At 43.0% G+C, this 23,708-nt stretch overlaps 1 protein-coding gene across 4 annotated transcripts in view; it reads right to left on the bottom strand.

Moving 5' to 3' along the window:
- The window catches only part of wdr17 (WD repeat domain 17), a 162,394-nt gene that overhangs the window by 69,393 nt on the left and 69,293 nt on the right, over positions 1-23,708 (bottom strand). For all 4 annotated transcript variants that reach the window (XM_068029317.1, XM_068029318.1, XM_068029320.1 and 1 more), the window contains exons 10-15: positions 14,479-14,561; positions 11,096-11,182; positions 8,947-9,111; positions 7,254-7,456; positions 2,596-2,745; positions 1,196-1,326 (exon numbers count right to left, since the gene is read on the bottom strand). In XM_068029317.1, the coding sequence (XP_067885418.1) occupies positions 1,196-1,326; positions 2,596-2,745; positions 7,254-7,456; positions 8,947-9,111; positions 11,096-11,182; positions 14,479-14,561 (819 nt within the window). The remainder of the gene's footprint in view (positions 1-1,195; positions 1,327-2,595; positions 2,746-7,253; positions 7,457-8,946; positions 9,112-11,095; positions 11,183-14,478; positions 14,562-23,708) is intronic.

Raw genomic sequence — 23,708 nt, 5'->3', positions numbered from 1 at the left:
CTAGCTGGAAAGACATTTTTGATTATTAACCAACAGTGCTTGTAGACAAAGGAGTTACTCCCTGCTTCAATTCAATCCACAAACAGACATGGTCAGACCAGTTAGTCACATGGCTAATTGGTTGTTGCAGGGATTGAACTGAGAGTTTTAAATTGGAGAGACAGTGTTTGAACTGGCAAAAAGCAGAATGCTCCTGGATTGAAAAGTCCTCTCCTGGCTGGTTTGCCACAGCCTCTCCTCTCTGATCCCATCTCTTTCTCACGGAACTCCAAAAGCCAACTGAAGACACAGGAACTGCAAGACAGAAAAGTCTCCTACAGTGAACAAGATTTAAGAAGAATACTGGGCCCCAACGAAAAGCAAGAACTACCTACAATCAAGGACTCTACAGTGAGCTCGAAGAACTGTAACAAAACTCTTCAGATATTGCCTCAAACTTTTCTACTTATTTCTTCTGCTCTTTTCTGTCTCTGTTTGCATGTGTGTATCGCATATGCATGCTAGCGTGGGCACGTCGTGTATCCATAGACGTCAACCAAATCAGAGTTTAAGTTTAATAAATTTCTATTTTTCTTTTTTAAACCTAAGAAAGCCTGTTTATGCTGGTTTCTTTGCCTTATAGTTGGAAAGCAGTGAACAAGGATATACCAAGGGGGAGCTAAAAACATGGCGTGTTTAAAATTAAACCCTGTTACGGTAAGAGCAGGTGAAGGCCAAAAGGGAACCCTAGACCTCTTTCTCACCTGGTCGTAACAATTGGCTAAACATGATTTCCCTTTCATAAAACCATGTTGACTCTGTCTGATTACTTTTAATTTTTCTGTGTCCTGCTATAAGGTCTTTAATAATAACTTCTAACATTTTCCCTATGACCTATGTTAAGCTAACTGGCCTGTAGTTTCCTGCTTTCTGTCTCCCTCCCTTTTTGAACAATGGTGGAATGATTGAAATAGGGGATATTAAACAGGCCGGAATTCGATGAGTGCAGATATCTTGGAGGGTTGTGGGGCAGGAGGAAATTACAGAGATAGGGAGCGGGCGAGGCTATGGGGGGACTTGAAAATAAGGATAAAAATTTTTAAATCGAGGTATTGCTTCATTGGGAGCCTATGAGTTAAAGGTCAGTCCCAGTCGCTGAATTAACAACCAATTCTGCACCTTCAGGAGATTTAGCAGTGACAATGAAAAGACTTACTGACAAGCATTCAGAGAACCACCTCAACTTCTTTATCCGCACATTACTTGTGAGTTTATCGAGCTCTTGTTTGATATCTCGGGAAACTTTCCCGCAGAGCAGGGGCGAAGCTCCTGATGCCATTGCACGATCTGGAAGAGAGTGAATTAACTTACATGTTAATAGACTAAAAAGGCCCTCCAGTTTTACTGCTATTCTCACACAGGAACCTGTAAGTGCGAGAGATCAGTCAGAGGATGGCATTAACATTTTTGGAAGGGCCAGATTTTCAACCCTGCTGGAAAAATAATTCATTGTGAAGGTGAACAACATTGGCCAAATTTTGCTGGAGCAGGCCATCTTATGGTGTACCCCGCTGTTAGACTTGTTTGTGCATACTGTGTAGCTGGAATCTGAGGGACCTCAACCAACATGTGTCATTGTCAGAGGCAGTCATCTTCCAGTTGTGATAAAAGGTCATCAACCTGAACCTCCACAGATGCTGCCTGACCTGCTGCGTATTTCCTGCATTTTCTGTTTCTTCGTACATGATTTCCAGCAGCCGCAGTATTTTGCTTTTGTTTTAGAAGCCGGTGGCTGATGATTTATGCTTCTGTGCTCGTCTGCTCATGATCGTCCCTCATGGGTGGGAAAATCAGAGGAGGAGGATTCGCAAGCATAGAAATGGAAAGCCCTGGTTAGCGCTTTCCAGAAGAGGGAAGAAAATTTCAAGCAAGAAATCAAATCTTTTTCAAATTCAAATCGAAGCACATAAAATTCTTAAGGAGCTTGACAGTGTAGATGCTGAGAAAATGTTTCACCTGGCTGGGGAGACAAGTACATGGACAGGGTCACAGTCACAGAATAAGGGGTTGGCCATTTGAGGAGGAATTTCTTCACTCAAAGGGTTGTGAATCTTAGGAATCTCTACCCCACAGAGCTGTGGATGCTCAGTCTTTGAGTATATTCAAGACAGAAGTCGATAGATTTTTGGGTACTGAGGGAATTAAGAGACATGGGGACAGTGTGGGAAGGTGGAGTTGAGCTAGAAGACCAGCCATGATATTGTTAAATTGTAGAGCATGCTCGAAGGGTCAAATGGCCTACTCCAGCTCCTATTTCTTATGTTCTTATGTAAATCTTTTTTGTGAGAAAATCTTTAGCTAGGATGAACAACTGAATCCCAAATAGAATTCCAATCAAATCCCAATTGGGTTTATTTGAATTGAAATTTGCTCGTTTGATGATACTCTGAGAAAGCTTACATTATCCAAACAAGAGGTCACATCAAACAATTTACATTCATTTATTTTCTTGAGAAAGTAAATTGAAGGGTGAAGCCATCAAGGAGGACATGCTCAAGATGTTAAAAAATTGGAAGGACAGAGTTAAATCAGGATGTAATTAGGTGTCAGACCTACCCGTATTGCCAATGATTTCTTCCCATTGTTGGTCAGCCAGAATGTTTATTTGGAGAGGAGAAATCAGAGGTGTTAATGACCAAAGCCTCACAGTGGAGTCTCTGGAACATGACGCCATAGTGAAGGGCCGGTTGGGATGACAGGTCAAACCTGGGTGATAGAATTAAGTTCCTGTTACTTACTGCACAAATTCAAAAAGGCAAGGTTATAATATTGTTAGGCAAGCCTCCCACCTGCCAAGAATGAGGAAAATTAATTTTGCCACATGAACATTGATTTTAAACTGTTGTTAAGAAAGAACTTGCTTTAACAAACAATTGGAGACTTTGTCTGGAGAGACATTAGCATAATCAACAGACAGTACTTCAAAGGACAGAGGGGCTATTCCCTGCTCCAATTTAATCCACAATGGACTTTTGATTACCAGACATTGAAGCATTCCAGGTAAACTACTAAGATGGCCAAATACACAAACAGACATGGTCAGACCAGTTTAGTCACATAACTAACTGACTGCTTGAGTTTTTTGAATTTGCACTGGCCACGGGGTTAAAATTCATGTTTGTTCCTGGACTGAAAAAGACCTCTCTCCTGTCTGCTCTCATCTCGCTCTCACCATCGGAAACCATTGAAGACATATGAACCCCAAGAGAGAGAAAAGTCTCCTACAGTGAACAAGGTTTAAGAAGAACACTGAGCCCTAACGAAAAGCAAAACTACCTACAATCAAGGACCCTACAGCAAGCTTGAAGCACAGTAGAAAAACTTTCTTCAGCGATTGCCTCGAACCTCTCCATTTTATTTTTCTTCTGTTTTCTGTCTCTATTTGCATGTGTGTATCGTGTATGCATGCTAGTGTGGGGTCTGGCGTGTATCCGTAGGCATTAACCGAATCAGAGTTTAAGTAAGTTTAATAAATTTCACTTTTCTTCTTTAAACCTAAGAAAACCTGGTGTGCTCATTTCTTTGCCTTATAATTGGAAAGCGGTGAACAAGGATTCACCAAAGGGGGAGCTCAAAACACAGTGTGTTTAAAAATTAAACCCTGTTACAATAAGACCAGATGAAGACAGTAAAAGACCCCTCGACATCTTTCGCACCTGGCCGTAGCAATATTAAATTCTAAAACCGATAGCCTATTAACAAATATATGCTGAACTCGATGGGCTGAATGGCCTCCTTCTATGCTTTACTATTCTATGAGGTCCAAAATAAAAAGTTAAAATAAAAATAAGGCAAAAAAGCATCAGAACTGCAAAATCGTTAATCTGTTGATATCCTCCCACAAATAAATCTAGGGGCAGAATTGTGCATCAGAAGCCTTCATTGTGTGGGAAACAGTCAGTCATTGTGATTTTCGTCAGGGTGGACAATTAATAGTCAGAGAGTGGGCTCTTGAAGCCAAAGGGCCTATCAGAGGCCTACCAGCTCGAAAGGAGCAGCAGGCTGCAATGGAAGGTAAGTAAGGGAGAGGGCACTTCAAAATGGAGGCACCCACTCTCCAACGCTTTAGCTTTTTGTGGGGTGGGGGGGCAACCCGGGTGGCCTGTGGCTGCTGCAGCACCCAGGCAGGTAGAGAGGGCCTTTAGGCCTGCCTGGAGCACTGCCCACCCCCCACCCCACCCCGGTCTGCCACCGGGAGCACGCCTCCAGACACCTAAACTGGCCCCTGCTGCCCGCGGGAACCTGGAAGCCAACTGGAAAATTCCCAGTCGGCCTCCTTTAATTGGCCTTAAGTGGCCATTAATGAGCCGTGTTGGCTACCTGCCATATGTGGGCGGGTGACCAAGCTGCCCCCGCTTCATCCTGCCTCCGCTTAAATGGGCTACAGGCAGGATGGAGCCGGGGAACTGGCATGCCAGCCAGCCGGGCTATTTTGGGCTCTTGTCCGCCTCCAACCCTGACTCGAGACATTTTGCTTCAAGCTCCCGCTTAACAGATTTGGAAGGATTCAGTTTTGACCCTGACTCCACACAGTTTCTGATCTGCACCATTGTGCAAGGTTATCATTGAGAAGAAGTTGGAAATCTATCTGTTGGTATCAGCAAGGTCAGATGAGGTCACCCCAGGGGACTGATATTACGAGCCTCCTGCCAGCTAATCAAAGAGATCTGTTGTTCATTCTCTGGGAATAAGCCACCTGCATGTCCCCAAAGCAGCACAGGCACACAACATCACCTTGAATTTATATAGCACCTTTAACCTAATAAAACCTCCAAAGGCGCTTCACAGGAGCGTTATAAAGCAAAATTCGACACCGAGCCACATAAGGGTGTCATTAGGGCAGATGGCAAAAGCTTGGTCAAAGGGATAAGTTTTAAGCAGATTCTTAAAGGAGAAAAGAGTGGTAGTGAGATGGAGAATTTTAGGGATAGAATTCCTGAGCTTAGGGCCTAGGCAGCTGAAGGCATGACCAATGCTCATACGATTAAACTCAGGGATACTCAAGAGGCACCAAAAAGGACCTTTGTCGGGGAGGAAATGAAGCAAATAAATCCAAAGGTGTACACTAGAGACTGGGAGGTATAACCTTTGTTTCAAAAAAATATGGGAAGCAATACAGAGAGAAGTTTATTGAAAAATAATCGAAGGGGCCACATCATGCCTAAAATCACTGGGGCTACAGGCTGAATGATTTATTGACCCACTCTCTTAGGTTTGTTTATTCTGGTAGACCACTCCTTCCCTCATGCACCGTTACCGAGAGTTGTGATGAAGGGTTTCTGCAGTAAAATGGCAGAGAATTTCCTCGGGGCTTTCCCTTCCAGCTTTTGTTAAAGATTTTACACCTGCTCCCTTTCCCAATCTCTTTTGAATGATAATGGACAGTATTTTTGTGGGACTGCTTACAGCTGTTGCCAAGTCTACTGAAGGTTTGATAATGTCTTCGTCGAAGTAATGGCTGGAATCATTAAAGATAAGGAAGGGGGAAGTGATCAGTCTAATTGCTCAACCCATTCAAAGTAAACAGTCAGCAAACAGTGTTCCAGAACACTGTTGATTTGTGTGTACACGCATATTATAATCAATAATTTATTAGCATCTGACATCGAACAGCAAAAACCACTTGCTTTTCACTCAACAACTGCTGGATGATTTCTATGGCTGACGTATCCCAATTTACTCCTGTCAATTTTAGATTCACTGAATGAATTCAAAAACGAAATAATCAGCTCTTTAAACTAATGCCATGAGCAACACCCTCAGCAAACAAAGTGCAGCAATAAATTAAAAATTCCTTTCATGGAGAAATGGTCGGAATGAAATGATTGCAAAATATAACAAAGAAATTTTACAAGAGATAAACCACTTGACGGAAGGTGATCGGAAGTACATTATAAGAGCTCATGGACTTCAGAGGGCAGGAATGATCATTAGGGTGAAATATCATGTGCTTTCTAAATGATTTATTCACATAATGTTCATTGTATTGAAATAAGCAAGTCTGTAATTTATATGATACACAATATTTTTGAGTGATTATTCAGCTGAGCAGTGACAAAGGAAAGCCATCTATATGCTACGTGACTATAATTGAAATCATGTAAAGTTATTTTTAATATTCCGATACCAGGAAATGTGTTGCCTTGAATTATAAAGCCTTCATCAGCTGACAAAGAAAGCTCCCTCTCTCCTCCACCATTAAGTTTGAAAAGACACCACAATAAGAATAAGAAAGACTTGCATTTATATAGCACCTTTCACAACCACCAGATGTCTCAATGCACTTTACAGCCAATTAAGTACTTTTTGAAGTGTTGTAATGCAGAAAACGGGGCAGCCAGTAAGCACACAGCAAACTCCCACGAGCAGCAGTGTGATAATCTGTTTCTGTGTTGTTGATTGAGGGATAATTACTGGCCAGGACACCGGAGATAACTCCGCTACTCTTCTTCAAAATAGTGCCATGGGATCTTTTACATCCACCCAAGCAAGCCGATGGGGCCCACGGTTTAACATCTCATCCAAAAGACAGCACTTCTAACAGTACAACACTCATTCAGTACTACACTGAAATGTCAACCCTTAATTTTTGTGCTCAAGGCCTAGATTGGAACTTGAACCCAGAAACTTGTGATTCAGAGGCAAGAGTCACAATTGACACCTCCAATAAGCTATATCCAGGAAGTTAAGTAGCCAGTCTCCTCCCGAATAAATTGACCATTGGAAAAGTGAAGGCTACTGGAACGAACCAACAGGTAAAAGCTTTAGCCTGTCCTGAATGCCTGAAAATAGTTGGAGGGGGAATATTTTCCTTGAATCCCTTTATGGAATGAATTCTGCATGTCATCAGTCTCAAAGTTAAGCTTCACTCAAATAAAGGGCAGACTGAACAATGGGGAATGGAGGCCACAATCCCAATTTCCCCAGTCATTAAAATTTAAAAAACGGAGAATTGGGAATGACGTGAATCAGGAATGCTGATGTCCAATATGTCCTCTTGGCAAGTAAGACTTCTGACCAAGAGATTCATACAATTTACTCATATATGTCCATTTTGCCATTACACTTCAGTTTGGGAATATCAAAATAGACTTTAATTGATATGTCGGCAAGGTTACTGCCTCTAAGATAATTTTTCACTCTCATTCCTCATGACATATCTGTACATTCTCTTAGAGTGAGCTGGCCTATTAAAAAACAAGATGTGCCATTACCATAGACATCAGCGCCATGGTCATACACAGTGTCCAGACAAGTTCCATCCCTAGTGTCCCAGACACGTATAGTGTAGTCCCAGCTTCCCGATATCAGGAGGTAGGGGATTTCTGTGTTCCACATCAGACCTCGTACCGGTGCCTTGTGTCCACTTAGAATATTTATACAGGCATCCTGTGTGTAGTCCCATATCCTAACAGTACTGTAGAGAAAATACAGAAAGCTTGCAATAACGACCAACCTCAAAAAACAGAAACTTTGATTGAGCCTCTTGTCATAAAGTACATTTTAACATGGTTAAAAGGCAATTTGCTTTATAACTAAATAAAAATGCAAAGGCTGTAAATCTGAAATAAAACAAAACGATTTGGAAATATACAGCAGTCTGCCAGCATTTTAAAAAAACAAGATAGATTAATGTTTTCAGGTCAATATGGTTCTTGAAATGGGTGTCTGCCTGAAACAAGAATCTTGTCTTTTCTCTTCAGAGTTACAGGCGGGCCTGTTGTGTAGTCCAAGCATTTTCTGTTTTTCTGCCTCAGGACCAGTTTCTTTCTGCATTTGCACAATTCTGCCACTGATAGAAAAGATACCCACAACCAATTAATTGACAGAATCTTCTTCAAGACTGAGGAACAGCCAGATTTGTTTTATTTGTATACTGATCATAATCTATAAATTGCCCCTAGTTTTGGTAGGTGGTAGGGAAATATAGGGAAGGTGGGGATGTGGTAGGAATATGGAATTAGTGTAGGATTAGTATAAATGGGTGGTTGATGGTCGGCACAGACTCGGTGGGCCGAAGGGCCTGTTTCAGTGCTGTATCTCTAAATAAATAAATAAATAAATAAATCGCAGTCAAAGATTTATTCCCTTGCTGTCTCTAGGACAGCCAGCCAAATCTGACTGGTCAAAATATACCCATCAACAAACACTTTTAGAGTGAATTTCCATGAGGTTTCTCTTGAGCGTATGCTGTAACTTTGGAGCAATGAGCCACTTATGCCATTTTTTGCAGGGTTTCCTTGGCTCTTCAGTCAAAGTTATGATGGCAGACTGCGTGACAATCCCTGCAGAAATTCACCTCTTTTAACACTCTTACCATATCTAATGTAAACACGTTCCCAAACCCCAATCCTGTTTGTCACTTCTCTTCTGCCTTCATCTCTATGCATAAATTACATGCATAGTTTGCATTATACCCTCAATTTCACTGCGAGCAATGCCACAGGAGACCCACCAGCCAACTCAGTTGGAAGTCGCAGCTGGCTCTGTCGTCCGTGTACTTTAAGCAACAAGTCATGGTTGAGAAGCCAGATCTTTAGCACCTTCAATTAGCCATTCGCATCTTGTATTAATTTGGATGCTGACAACGCTGAGAAGCTGCATACTTCAGGCATTATGCATTAAATTAGTTTTTTGCAAAGTATGTTGGCAAGCTTTGATTTTACAGACCCCTGTGTATAGTGGGCAAACAACGCTAATACCTGCTACAAGTGGAGGGGACTATATTAGTAAAATGGAGCTTTCATATCTGAATGGCTAAAAGCAGCCCTTAAAGACAAGATGATCGCAAATGGAGAAACTTCTTTTTTATTTTCAGTAATCACTTCTCAAAGTAGCTTCGCGTTATGACTTGCTGGAATAAAAGCTTTTGCCATCACCTATTTTACTGAGCTCAAGAAATGATACCTGTCATCAGAACCACTGCAGAGGATGCCTTCTCTCAGTGGAGACCATCTGACATGGAACACTTTGGCAGTGTGCCCTGTGAAAACCTTCAGTGGCTGGTCAGAACTGGTCGCTAAATAGTAAACCCGAACACTCTTGTCCTCACAGCCAGTGGCTATCATATCTCTGGAAGGTAAAGACGACATTTAAACAAACATGTATCATCAATGTGAAGGAACATTTTGAAAAATCTAACATTTTTTTATTTGTTCCCATTGTATTAAAGGATGCTACTATGAAAGAGTGGAATACTTTATATTGGTGACAATCCAGGAACAATAATGAACATGAACATCCTCAGGTCGGGTAAAGTAGTGAAGAGAATTCCCTCAATTCTGCCCGAAAAATGTGCCTTACCTCCAACCTCAGAGAAAACAACCATACTTGACATTTTCCATTTTTTACATCTATGTTCTTCATAGCCTGAGTGAGCTTATCAGTTTCGTACTACTACTTCTTTTATATGATGGGAAAAGATTATAATGGGATGTCTAGTTTAGCTATCCATTTGTTAGCCTCCTAAGAAACCTAGTGGAGAAACGAGGTGCCTTCCAGAGCAGATCTTAGTGGGCAGGTTCCATGGTTTGGGACTCAAGGCAACTTGCACTTCGGGTCGTTACTTATCTTCCACTTGTGCAGCAGGTGGCTGCATTGTCCATGACCTTTGCGGATTTGGTTGAGTGCTGTCCACAGACTTTGAGGGAGGCTGAACCCAAGAACCTCTGCTGTTGGGTCAATGATAAGGTTTTGGTTTTTACGTCTACAATTCTGTCCATCTAGATAGTGGGTTGATACCAGCTGCATGAATTTTAGCTGCTGTTTCCCAGAATGGCTGGTGTGATTTTAAGTGCTTTCTTGGTGGGTTTTTCAAGTCTTCATGAATGGGAAGGTTGATGTTGTTCATGACTTTTTCCATCTCATGGAACATGATGGCATCATGGCAAATGGAAGTTGGGAGAGCAGTGGGAGCCATTCAGTTGGAGTGGACCTAAGCGTCCCTGACACTGTCCTCATGGCGCCGTTCAACTGCATGTCTACGATCTTTGCGTGGCGACTGCAGAACCAGGAGGCAGAGCATTATTCTGCAGCAGAGTAGACTAGGGTCACTTTTGTGATGCAAAGTGTTCTGGCTGTACACTCCTATCTTGTTCCAGTGTGTTTCCAGATCAGGTTCAGCCTGGTTTTTTACTTTTTGATTATTTGATTAGATTAGAGATACAGCACTGAAACAGGCCCTTCGGCCCACCGAGTCTGTGCCGACCGTCAACCACCCATTTATACTAATCCTACACTAATCCCATATTCCTACCAAACATCCCCACCTGTCTCTATATTTCCCTACCACCTACCTATACTAGTGACAATTTATAATGGCCAATTTACCTACCAACCTGCAAGTCTTTTGGCTTGTGGGAGGAAACCGGAGCACCCGGAGAAAACCCACGCAGACACAGGGAGAACTTGCAAACTCCACACAGGCAGTACCCAGAATCGAACCCGGGTCCCTGCAGCTGTGAGGTTGCAGTGCTAACCACTGCTCCACTGTGCCGCTCAGTGTTGTTGAGATGAGGCCAATAGGCGAGAGTCTTGGTTTGTGTCAATCTGCGCTAGTACTCTGTTTGAGCCCATGTCAGCTAATAAGTGCTTTTTGACGGCCCAAAGTCACTTCTTGAAGGATCACTGTAGCTAGAAGGTAGAGGGGATGTTCCCCCTCAGTCTGGGTTCATTTCAAACGTGGGTCCCAGAAATGATGTTAACCAACTGCAATGGCTTAATTCCTTTTTTCTTGCTTTCTTCTCCATTGTTCAAGCACCTGCCAGTGAAATGACCAAGGGAGCTGTATTGATAGCATCTGTGAAGATGTTCAATGACTGGACTGTCCCACGATGCTGACTGAGGGTTTAGAGCAGATATCGGAGATCCGAGGAGTTTTTTTATTTCAAATAAATTTCAAATTAACTTCAACCATTTTCATTACATTGCCAATTTTGATCCTGCTGAATAAACATGGTGTGCATATGGGCAGTACAAATATGTGACTCACACTTTAAGTGGTTGCAAATCCAAAAGAATAAGTGAATGAGCAATCCCATTGGAAGGATTTACTTACTTATTATTCTGGCTCCAATCACAGCCAAAAACAGCAGCTGGATGCTTGTACTTGTGCAGAACTTTTCCATCTATTGTTCGAATAATACTGCAACAAACAAGAAGTCAATAGTGCTTGTTCAGAATTCATTGCAGTCGACCAAGAACTATGTGACCTGCCTCCATCATTATGCATTTCCCTTGCTCCTGTTTCCACGCTAGATTATTAAAAGAAATAGGTGAGGAAATTGTAGATGCCTGGAGTGAATCTTCCAAAGCTCTCTAAATTTATGCCTTTGGATTGGAAAACTGCAAATGACAATCCATTATTTCAGAAAAGAGGGAGAAACTATTGACCTGTCAGTTTAACATCAGTTCTGGGGAAGTGACCATCAGAGTGACTGAGCACAATGAAGAGTGTAAAAAGGGAATATCAACCCTCTGGATCCTCCCTTATCCACAACCTGAAAAAAAAATTCAATGAGCTAATCAAGGAGAATCAGTTTGGAGTTATGAAGGGTAGGCCATGTGTGATTAATCGCATTGAATTTTTTTCAGGTTGTGGATAAGGGAGGATCCAGAGGGTTGCTAGTCCCTTTTTACACTCTTTGTATGGCTTGACACAGACCTTCATAAACTCTTGAACACAAGCCCATGGACAAACCTGACTCTGGTCCGAAGCTGGTCATATTGTTATGAAAGTGTTTCCTTTTTTTTTACATTGTTTGAGGACTCGTGCTTTTAAAATTGTGGAAATGGATTCAAAAGGTCACTGGAAGGACTTGTGATTTGTGTTTAAAAAAACCCTTACTGGATGTCACATGTCTTAAGGTAAGTAAACAACAGGAGCCTTGGTGACTAGGGGAGCTGTTTACTGAGAAGTGACATGTCAAGATTTATGGTGGTCAAGAATTGGTTCGTTTTGGACATTGCTTTGGTCAGTTGGGATTGTAGCCTGCTGAGAGAAACACCCAGCTCATCCTTTCTTCACCTCTCTGAGAAACCCTGAAAATCCAGTGTGACAACTGAAACCCCTGATACCACATTTTCTCTTGGAAAGCCTACCAAACTAATCTTCAAACATCGTCTGAAGAGAACTGCTCCAAAAATATCTCAGTGACAGCCATCAACACGTATTTGGGATGCCAGAATAAAGGGACAATTGATATTATTCCATTTTTTGGTCTTTTTTTTTGTAAAGCATCCTTTGCAGAGAAAATTTCTTTTTTTTAATTTAACTGATGTGTGTGTGTGTGTGTGTGTGTGTTGGGCTAATCTAAAAGGGAACTTTCATTTTTCAATCTATGTGTTAATGCTTTGCATCTTTACTGAACAAGTCTTGTTTTATAATAAATTGATAATCTTGTTGTTTATTAAAGAAACCTGATGATTGGATTTTATTCTGAAATAAAAAGAGTATATGCTTGGCCATATTGGTAACTGGGTAAACATTTAAATATATGTTGTGACCTGTAAAGAAGTGGAACTAAAGACAGTGCCATCCTTCCACCTCAGTCATAAGAATATATACACTGATCTTGTCAGGTGGAGAAGTTCATTCCCTGTATCTCCTCTCTTACTGTTTTCATTTTTGCTCTCTGCCTTATTTTATCAGTGCTGGAATTCAGACAGTGCGATATTTTCTCTTATTATTGTCATACTAGGCCGCCACCTGCCAAGAATGAGGCACATTAATTTTGTCATGAACATTGATTTCGAACTGTTACTGGAGTGAAGAAAGGACTTGTTAAACAGATCAGCCATGGCTGGAAAATACATTTGCATAGTAACAGACGGTGATTGGAAGGACAAAGGACCATTTGCTGACACATTCAACCCACAATGGACCTCGATCACGATACAGTCCAAGACGTGGTCAGACCAGTTAGTCACATGACTAACCTACTTGACAACCTGGGTTTTTCTGAATTGGACAAACAGTTTGAACTGAGTGTGTCTGTTTGCTCCTGGACTGAGAAGATCTCCCCTGTCTGCTCCCATATCTTTTTCACAAGCCTCTGAATCCACTGAAGCCACATGAACCCCAAGAGAGAAAAGTCTCCTACAGTGAACAAGGTTTAAGAAGAATACTGGGCCCCAACGAAAAGCAAGATCTACCTACAATCAAGGACTCTACAGTGAGCTTGAAGAACTGTAACAAAAACTAGTAAGATATTGCCTCAAACCTTTCCACTTTATTTTTCCTCTGCTCTTTACTGTCTCTATTTGCATATGTGCATCACGTATGCATGCTAGCATGGGCACGTCGTGTATCCGTAGGCATAAACTGGATTAGAGTTAAAGTTTAATAAATTTAAACTTTTCTTCTTTAAACCTAAAAAGCCTGTTTGTGCTGGTTTCTTTGCCTTATAACTGGAAAGCGGTGAACAAGGATTCACCAAGGGGGAGCTAAAAACACGGTGTGTTTAAAATTAAACCCTGTTACGGTAAGACCAGGTGAAGGCTGAGAGGGACCCCTAGACACCTTTCTCACCCGATCGTAACATTATCCATTGAAGGAAAGCAAGAGAACAATATTCGAAAGCTAGAATATTCCAACATCTACAGTGTGAGCATATTGCCTCTATGACACAGAAGGTACAGTACAGGAAGAGGCCATTCAGCTCAACTGGTCAATGCCAGTGTTTATCCTCCACGTGAGGCTCCTCCTGCCCTACTTCAATGAACATTATCAGTATATCCTTCAATTCATTTTTCCTTCATGTGTTTATCCAGCTTCCCCTTAAAGACATCTGCGTTATTCACCTCAACTACTCCTTGTGGTAGCAAGTTCCACATTCTAACCACTCTATTGGGTAAAGATGCTTCTCATGAATTCCTTCTTGGATTTATTAGTGACTATCTGATATTTATGGCTCCTAGTTTTAAATGCCTCCTCAAGTGGAAACATTTTCTCCACATTTACTCTATTAAGCCCTTTCCTCATCTAAAGGACCTTTATCAGGCCTCAGCCTTCACATTTCTCGAGAAAAGAGCCCCAGCCTGTTCAATCTTTCCTGTTGGTATCACCTCTCAGTCCTGATATCATCCGTGTAAATCTTTTTTGCACTATTACGTCTATAGTGCCACTCTTATTAGTGGGAGGGTGTGATATAGGCCTGTTTGGAAAAAGCATTCCTTCACTTTCTCTAACTGGAGACGAATAGAAGGAAAGAAGTGGGAAAAGCTCAGAATACCAGTAACTTCTGACAGCTGAATGAGCTGGGAACAGCAAGAGAGAGATTTAGGAAGCAGGAAATTTGCTGATCATAGGAAGAGGAACAATCAGATTGCTCCAGCCCATTATAAATCATACAAACATCTGTATACTATACACACCTCCCAACGCTCTTGCATACTGTTAACAATTTTTTAAAAATGAGACGGGATAGAAACAACTCTTACCAGAATCCATCGCCACTACACGTCGCTATCCTTTTGGAATCTTTATGGCTCCAAGCAATACAGAAGATTCCATTTTTGCCATGCTTCAAGGAATAATAAAAGACACTAACTAGCAGTACCATGATACCGAAATAAAAGCAAGATGTTCATTTGGGCATCTAAAAAGAAACTGGCTGTTTTGCTGGGTGAAATTAGATAATGGAGCATCAATGTACTGTAATAAAAACTGAAAATGCTGGAAACACTCAGCAGGTCTGGCAGCATCTGTGGAGAGAGAAACAGAGTTAACGGGCTGAATTTTATTTCCAGGGTCCCGATCCCAATGTCGGGCTGAGTTCCGGGTCGCATCCGGAAGCATCCGTGGTGGGACCCTCCAGGAGATTTTCAAAGACGTTACCAATTAGGAGGGAGCCTTCATGAGCCCTGTCCAATTCAGGACGGCGGACGGGCTTTGCAGCCGTGAGCTCCAATGGGAGATGCCCTTTGAAGACGTGTAAATGGTACTAAATATACAGCGGCCACGGTTACCAGGCCATCATTGCGGAGGGGGAGCCCCTCCACAGGATGGCCTGTGGGCACGACTGAGGCCCCTCACAGCCCTGTGGATTGATGCTGGGCTGCTTTGCAGGATGCGTCTCTCACCCAATCCTTGGCCTGCTGCCAGGAGGCCGTCACCATTCAATCAATTGGCTCCAGTGAGTGGCGCATCACCATTTGAAAATTCAAGACGGCATGGGAAGAGCGCCATCAATTGGCACTTTAATTGGATACCCGCTGCTAGCAGGTATGCAGTCATCATCCCTCAGAAGCCGCGTCCCTGGAAATAGGCTGGAGGCAGGAACATGTCGACAGACTGGCACGCCGGTCGGGAGCAAGAAATTGCCGGCATGGCCACCTCCAAACAAAGTTAGAGATGCAGTAGGTTTCGAGCAAGTGAAAGGGTGGAGGGCAGAAGAAATAAGATGATAAAAGGGTTCATGGTGCAAGGCCAAGGAGAGTGGTAATGGAACAAGTAAAGAAACAAAAGCTGGGTCTAGAGGAGGTGTGAATGGCAGGATCCTGAATAGCTGCTGTCTGAACACAAAGGAAACAAGAGAGAAACAAAAGAGAGAGAAAAAAAGCAAAGAAAAAGGAAACAAAATGGGGACAGTGGTTATGATCTAAAATTGTTGAACTCAATGTTGAGTCCAGAATGCTGTAAAGTGGCCAGTGATAGATGAGGTGCTGTCCCTCAAGCTTATGTTGAGCTTCATTGGAACACTGCAGCAGGCCAGGGACAGAAAGGTCAGAGTGGGAACAAGGTGGAAAATTAAAATGACAAACATCCGGAAGCTTGGGGTCAAGCTTGTGCACTGAAAAGAGTACTCTGCAAAGTGGTCACCCAATCTGCGTTTGCTTTCCCCAATGTAGAGGAGACTGCATTGTGAGCAGTGGATACAGTATACTAAAGGGCAAGAAATACAAGTAATTCGCTGTTTCACCTGGACGAGTATTTGGAGCCTTGGATGGTGAGGAGGGAAGAGGTAAAAGGGCAGGTGTTGCATCTCTTGAGCTTTCATGGTGCTTTGGGAAGGGGAAGAGGTGTTGGAAGTGACTGAGTGACCAGGGTATCGCAGAGAGAATTATCCTTTCGGATTGCTCAAAGAGGAGGAAAGGGGAAGATGTTTTTGGTGGTGGCATCATACTGGAGGTGACAGAAATAGCGGAGGATGATCTGTTGAATAACAAGGTGGAGGGGTGGAAAGTGAGGACAAGGTGAACCTTATCGTGGTTCTGGGAGGGAGGGGAAGGTGTGAGAGCAGGAGTGTGAGAAATGGATCGGACATGGTAGAAGTCCCTGTCAACCACGGTGGGGGAATCCTTGGTTCAGGACAAAGGAAGACACATCGTAAGAGCTAGTATGGAAGGTTGCATCATCAGAATAAATACGGCAGAAACGGAGAAACATTGAGAATGGAATAGATACTTTACAGGAAGCAGGGTGTGAGAAAGTATAGTCAATGTAGCTGTGGGAGTTAGTGGTCTTACAGTGAATATAGCATATCCCCAGAAATGGAGACAGAGAAGTCAAAGAAGGGAAGGGAAGAGTCGGAGATGGACCTTCTGAAGGTAAAAGAAGGGTTGAAATTGGAAGCAAAGTTGATGAAATTTTCCAGTTCAGGGCGAGAGCACGAAATGGCACCAACAGTTATCAATGTACCTGAAAAATGTGAGGGACGGGGCCTGAGGAGGGTTGGAACAAAGAATGTCCCACATATCTCACAAAAAGGCAGGCATAACTAGGCCTCATGTGGATACACATAGCAACACCTTTTTTTTGGAGGAAGTGAGTGGAGTTAAAGGAGAAGTTGCTCAATGTGAGAACAAGTTCAGCCAGGCGGAGGAGGGTGTTGGTGGATGGGGACTGGTTGGGCCTCTGTTCAAGGAAGAAGTGGAGAGCCCTCAGACTGTTCTGGTGGGGGATGGAGTTGTAGACAGATTGGACGTCCATAGTGAAGAGGAGACGTTTAGGGCCAGGGAACTGAAACTGTTAAAATGACAGAGGGCATTGGAAGAGTCACGGATGTAGGTGGGGGAGCCTGGACAAGGAAAGAAAAAAATAGTGTCGAGATAGGAAGAAATCAGTTCAGTGGGGCAGGAGCAGGCTGAAACAATGGGTCTACCAGGTCAGTCCTGTTTGTGGATCTTGGGAAAGAGGTGGAAGTGGGTTGTTCAGGTTTGGGGGACTATGAGGTTAGAGGCTGTGGAGGGAAAATCTACAGAGGAGATGAGGTCAGTGACAGTCCTGGATACAGTGACTTGATGTTTGTTGGTGGGGTCATGGTCCAGGGGAAGTAGGGAAGGTATGGAAGAGTTGGGTTCAGCCTCTGCTAGACAGAGGTAGGTTCGCCAGACAACAACGGCACCACCCTTGTCAGCAGGTTTGATGACCGATGTTACAGTTGGACCGGAGAGAATGGAGTGCAGCAAATTCAAATGGAGACAGGTTAGAGTGAGTGAGGGGAGCAGAGAAATGCAGACAGCCGATGTCATGCGAGCACTTCTCGATGAAAAGATCTAGAGAGGGTAAGAGGCCAGAGGGAGGAGACCAGGTGGAGGGAGAATGCTGGAGATGGATAAAAGGATAAAAGGGTCCACTGTGCAGTGGGAAAGACTCTTGGCCAAAGAACTGGGAGCGGAGGTGAAGGCGGTGGACGAAGAGCTCAGCATCACGGCAAGCTCAATATTCATTGAGGTGGGGGTGTAAGGGGATGAAGCTGAGGCCTTTGCTGATGACAGATCGTTCAGGGTTAGAGAGGGGAAAGTCAGAGGGTATCATGAATACACAGCAAGAGGTTAGATTAGAAGGGATGGGTTCAGAGGGAAAGTGAAGGAGAAGGAAGATCCAGAGGGGGGTTGGTACCCATGAGTTGTTAAAGCTTGAAATCCTTCTCACCTGAAAGGTAGAGAAAAAGTTTTTGTTAAAGTGCCACATGAGACCAATGATAAAATGAACCTGTGGACCAGGACAGCTTTGACATAGAGTGAGTCAGTGCTGCTGAAGAGAGAAATGTTCTGTAGTTTTGTTTGATTATTATTGCTGTTATAGTTTTCAGAAACAAGAAGGAAGTATCTTAGAATCCAGGAAAAGATGACAGCATGCTTGCACTTGGCTCCATGGCTTTGTATCATTTGAATCCCTTGATGTGCTATTGGTTTGCAACCCTCTCTGGACTATCTATGTGTTGTTATTCTTTATTTAACCTGCAAGCGAAACATTACGTGCCAGACGGAGAATACGCCTCTGACAAATGCTTAGTCAGGATATCTGGAAAACTGAAAGTGATGCCTTCAACAGACATTAATCTTCAAGTTGAAAATATAGTCTCGATATTAACCTACAATTTGGTTAGAAATACTTAATTAGATTTATTATCCATATTATGACAGATACACAAATAGGGTAAATTTGATGCTGATGTTGAGCTGTGCCAGAGGCTGTTTAGGATTGCTCTGCTTTTCACTTTCCAACCATCTCATCCTCGTTTTTTTTTCTCCATTTCCTGGCATGTTTTAAAAGTCCATGCAAATCCATGCACAGTGAGTCACATGTTTTAATTTTTCATTGTCTTATTTCAATGAGTTTCTGTAGTACTCAAACAACTTTGGCAGACACTTTGTGGACTTTGCATGAAAGGACTAGATGCAGGACTGTGTTTGAAGGTAAAGCACTCCTCAGGGTGAAGGGGAGGGGGAATGTTCAAATATGGATACAGATTGATTTGAGACGATTTTCCTGATAAGCATGCAGTTCCCACCCCAACTCATCTGATGTGCCTTCCGTACACCCATAAAATGTGAAGTCTGAGTAGGCCTCATAAGTCATTGCACCTTCCTTTGTCCATACTCCATAAACCCTAATTTGTTCAAATCTCAGCTGCCCATTTCTTGTACTGCGCTTAGTTCCACTCACCCATCACTCCCAACCTCCCTGGCTCACACTAGCTCCTGGTCCCACAATGCATTAAACTTATAGTCCTTGGACTTACCTTCAAATCCTTCCATGGCCTTGCTGCAGCCTCGCTCTGTAACCTCTTACTTCCACACCTTACCCCCATCGCACCCCGCTCCTCCACCCCCCACATCCTTTGCTCGTCTAACTCTGACCTCCTGAGTCTCTCCACTTCCTTCGCCTTTCCTCTTTGCTCCAAGATCAATGAGGTACTTTCTGATCTCTGAACCCTGCTTTCTGGAACTCTCTTCCTCAATCCCTGTGCATCTCCTTCCACCTTTAAAAATCTTCTCCAGACCCATCTTTTCATTGAAATCTTCAGTCACCCATCCTAGACTCTTCATTCTGATTGAGCAATCTATTCTTCTTAATAATACTTCAATTTTTTTTGTACATTACAGCTTTTAAGGAGACAAGTTTTTTTCTTGTAGATTGTGCTGTTTTTGTCTCATAGTGAGAGATTCAAGGAATGGGAATGGATGGTGAGCTACTCCAGCCTCTCCTTTCTGCACCAGGCTATTACCATAATGATAATGGGCACACATCAAAGCATGAGGGATGCTGGGCTAGCTTTATCTCCCAGTAACATTCTTGTTCCTTCAGTATGGAATGACTGGAGCAGGGATAGGCACCAACATGTTGCACCACGGACATTTGAGAAAATTATTGACTCAGACAAGGACATGGGGTAATTAATCTGTATACAAAGTGTATAGCCAACCTAATGCCATGAAAAGGCAATCTGATTTAAAACACATTTCTCCCTATAAAGTAGCTAATCACACAAACTACAATGGACAGCAGCTCAACAGTATTAGCAATCAAAACAGCCACAAAGAATCATCTTGAGAACTGTCGGGTTGATTCTTGTCTCTCTATTGCAGCTGCAACAGCGAGCACAAAGGACTTCGATGTCGTTGCAGTAGTGCGGTACATTCAGAATTGAAAACATTAAAGTGAGTTGAATGCATCATTATTAGCTTGCTAGCTATCTAGTTCAGCTAGCAAATTGCTTTTTCCAGTGTGGAAAATTATTTGCTATTTTCTTGGTTGAACGACATAAAGTTACTTCCCACAGTCCTGGTTTTTTATCGCGCAATGGTTTCGCTGGCTGGCTACATGTTAATCGTGTAGCTAGCTTTATTCTGTCAACAAAAGTAATTAGCATTGGCACTGCATACTGTTTGGCTTGCTAGCAGAAGGATGTAAGAAAGAACCTGCATTAATGTAGCACCTTTAATGACCCTGTGACTAAATTTAGGATGGATCCTGGGTCCAGTCCCAATTCCAGACCCCACTACTTCCCCGACTGATAAACTGCTTGAGATATGCACCATCCCAGGAATTTCAGGCTCTCAAAGTCTGTTTCAAAGGCAAGAGTACCATCCACTGGGTCAAGTGGCCCTCTAAAGTGAGATTGCCAGTTTAGTGCCAATTTGGGCCACTCAGATTCTGTGTTTCAAACTAGAAATAGTTTCTCTCCCTGGACTCGAAGGAATCCGGGGGAAATACAAATGGACGTTGGTGCTGAGAATTGTGTTTGAGCTGTCAGTGAGTCACTCCTGTCTCTGAATTTTAAAGCACTGAACATAATTTGAAAATCTATACTGAACCAATTACTCCTTTCATTGGTGTACACAAGCCAGTTTCTTTGTAAATTGAATCATTTTTTTGCTGTGTAGAAATGTTTAAAACATGCCTACTGATGCCTGTGAGATTCAGAGATGCTTAGTTAGAAAACTCCTCAATGGGGCACAATTGGCGGAAACTCACCAGACTCATTATTTCCACCTGGGGATTGAGTGAAATGACTTTTATACCAGGGTTAAAATTACATCAAGTGTAAACTGAGCTTACTTGATCATTTGTACTGGCTTGGCTGATTTTTCCCAAATTGCATTAATAAAACTAATGGTAAGTCAACCCCCTGATAGTTAACTTACTGGCTCCTTTAGCAAATAAACGTCAGGTATAAACTGTGGCTTTAAGTACAAAAGAGTAATTTATTATATTGTAGAAAAATATTACATTAGAATTAAACAAAATCTATAATTGATGCACGATTTAGAATTGCTTTAGCAACAATAAGAAAAGGTTCTGACTCCCAAAAAATCCATTCCCTTATCTGAAAACAATGGCCTGTCCCAGACTAACCTCTTGAAAGTTTGACGTGTGCTCATGGTTAGCTCAGACTTGCCGAGGCCCTCGAAATATCTGTGTTCCCGGATTGCAGCGCAGCTCATGGTCTGGAGTCAGGTTATGTGGATCTTCAGCTGGTCTGGAACCATGTGGCTCTTCAGCTGGTCCTGGTTGTGTGTATTGTTACGACTACTAACCCCTGCCTGTGTGTGAACAGTGTCTAAGAGCGAAGTCCAAAGTACGGAAAGTCCTCATCAGGGAACTCCTCTTTGCTGACAATGCTGCTTTAATATCTCACACTGAAGAGTGCCTGCAGAGTCTCATCGACAGGTTTGCGGCTGCCTGCAATGAATTTGGCCTAACCATCAGCCTCAAGAAAATGAACATCATGGGGCAGGACGTCAGAAATGCTCCATCCATCAATATTGGCGACCACATTCTGGAAGTGGTTCAAGAGTTCACCTACCAAGGCTCAACTATCACCAGTAACCTGTCTCGAGATGCAGAAATCAACAAGCGCATGGGTAAGGCTTCCACTGTTATGTCCAGACTGGCCAAGAGAGTGTGGGAAAATGGCGCACTGACACGGAACACAAAAGTCCGAGTGTATCAGGCCTGTGTCCTCAGTACCTTGCTCTATGGCAGCGAGGCCTGGACAACGTATGCCAGCCAAGAGCGACGCCTCAATTCATTCCATCTTCGCTGCTTCCGGAGAATACTTGACATCAGGTGGCAGGACCGTATCTCCAACACAGAAGTCCTCGAGGCGGCCAACATCCCCTGCTTGTACACACTACTGAGTCAGCGGCGCTTGAGATGGCTTGGCCATGTGAGCCGCATGGAAGATGGCAGTATCCCCAAAGACACATTGTACAGCGAGCTCGCCACTGGTATCAGACCCACCAGCCGTCCACGTCTCCGCTTTAAAGACGTCTGCAAACGCGACATGAAATCCTGTGACATTGATCACAAGTCGTGGGAGTCAGTTGCCAGCGTTCGCCAGAGCTGGCGGGCAGCCATAAAGACAGGGCTAAAATGTGGCGAGTCGAAGAGACTTAGTAGTTGGCAGGAAAAAAGACAGAGGCGAAAGGGGAGAGCCAACTGTGCAACAGCCCTGACAAACAAATTTCTCTGCAGCACCTGTGGAAGAGCCTGTCACTCTAGAATTGGCCTTTATATCCACTCCAGGCGCTGCTTCACAAACCACTGACCACCTCCAGGCGCGTATCCATTGTCTCTCGAGATAAGGAGGCCCAAAAGAAAGAAACTAACCCCTGCCTGTGTGTGAACAGTGCATTGTGACTCCAGGTCCCATTGCCGCTTCATGTTCTAGGACCTAGCCTGATGCTCCGATGATCTCGATCCCTTACTTTCATTGCTGGTAATTTAATATGGCTTGCTCCAAACCTTTAAACTTGTGTTTTAAAATAACCTAGATGCTAGGTTATTTTAAAACACAAGTTTGAAGACTTGGAGCAAGACATTTTAAATTACCATGGACCTCAAAATTTTTACCACGGACACTGGTGTCCGTGTTTGGACATGTTGCTGATCCCTGGACTGGGGGATAAACCACTGCAACTTTAAGCAGACAAACATTGGGTGGGGAAGGACCCTTAAAAACTTGGTAGGAAAGAATCAGCCTCACATTGCATGAGATGCAATGGAGTCTTAGAGAGGTATGAGATTGAGAAAGGAGGGGCATTAGAGGCATGATGGGCCTCTGGCGTACAGAGAGAGATGAAAGGATTTGAGAAAACGCGTGAAGGTATGAAGACAATCAGAGGCCTTGAGAGACATCAAGTCATCAGATTCAGGATGGACATCATGGGGTGGCTTGAGGTGATGAAAGAGATCAGAGTAATCTGCTGGGAAAGAAAGAGAAAAAGAAAGAAAAGAAAGAAAACCTGGAATTCATAAAGTATCTTGTCATGTCTTTCAGAAACATCACAAGTGCTTCGTATACAGTGCAATGTTAGGAAGGAAGTGAGATATATTAGAGGAATATACGGAGGTGTGAAGGGCATCAGAAGCATGAAGTGTAAAAGTAAAGACATGGAAAGTGAAGAAAAGACAGTCAGACAGTCAATATCATTGTCCTATTTCCCCAGTAAATTAAATCCCAGGGTTTAAACAGTGAACATAGATGTACACAACACTGCAGACCCTAGGTGGCACTGCAATAGGTTACATTTCATGCCTTGCTTTGTGAATTTGAGTAGTTTGAAAACATTACCTGAATACTGAAATGTGTTATAACCTTGAAACACAGTGCTATTTTTTATTCGACACATAAATTGAAAATATTACTCTATATATTATATACACTTTCTTTGGCCTCCTTATCTCGAGAGACAATGGGTAAGCGCCTGGAGGTGGTCAGTGATGTGTGGAGCAGCGCCTGGAGTGGCTATAAAGGCCAATTCTAGAGTGACAGACTCTTCCACAGGTGCTGCAGAAAAATTTGTTTGTCGGGGCTGTTACACAAGACCTGCGTTAAAGTTATAGTAGCTGGGAACTTAATGGTGAGCAGAGATAGTGAAGAGACGAAGAAATGGCTACAAGCTGATCATGGTTTGTGATAACTGAAGCGATGTAA

The sequence above is a fragment of the Heterodontus francisci genome, chromosome 4 (genome assembly GCF_036365525.1).
Source record: "Heterodontus francisci isolate sHetFra1 chromosome 4, sHetFra1.hap1, whole genome shotgun sequence".
Taxonomy (NCBI): domain Eukaryota; kingdom Metazoa; phylum Chordata; class Chondrichthyes; order Heterodontiformes; family Heterodontidae; genus Heterodontus; species Heterodontus francisci.
This window is presented reverse-complemented; position numbering and strand designations above follow the sequence as displayed.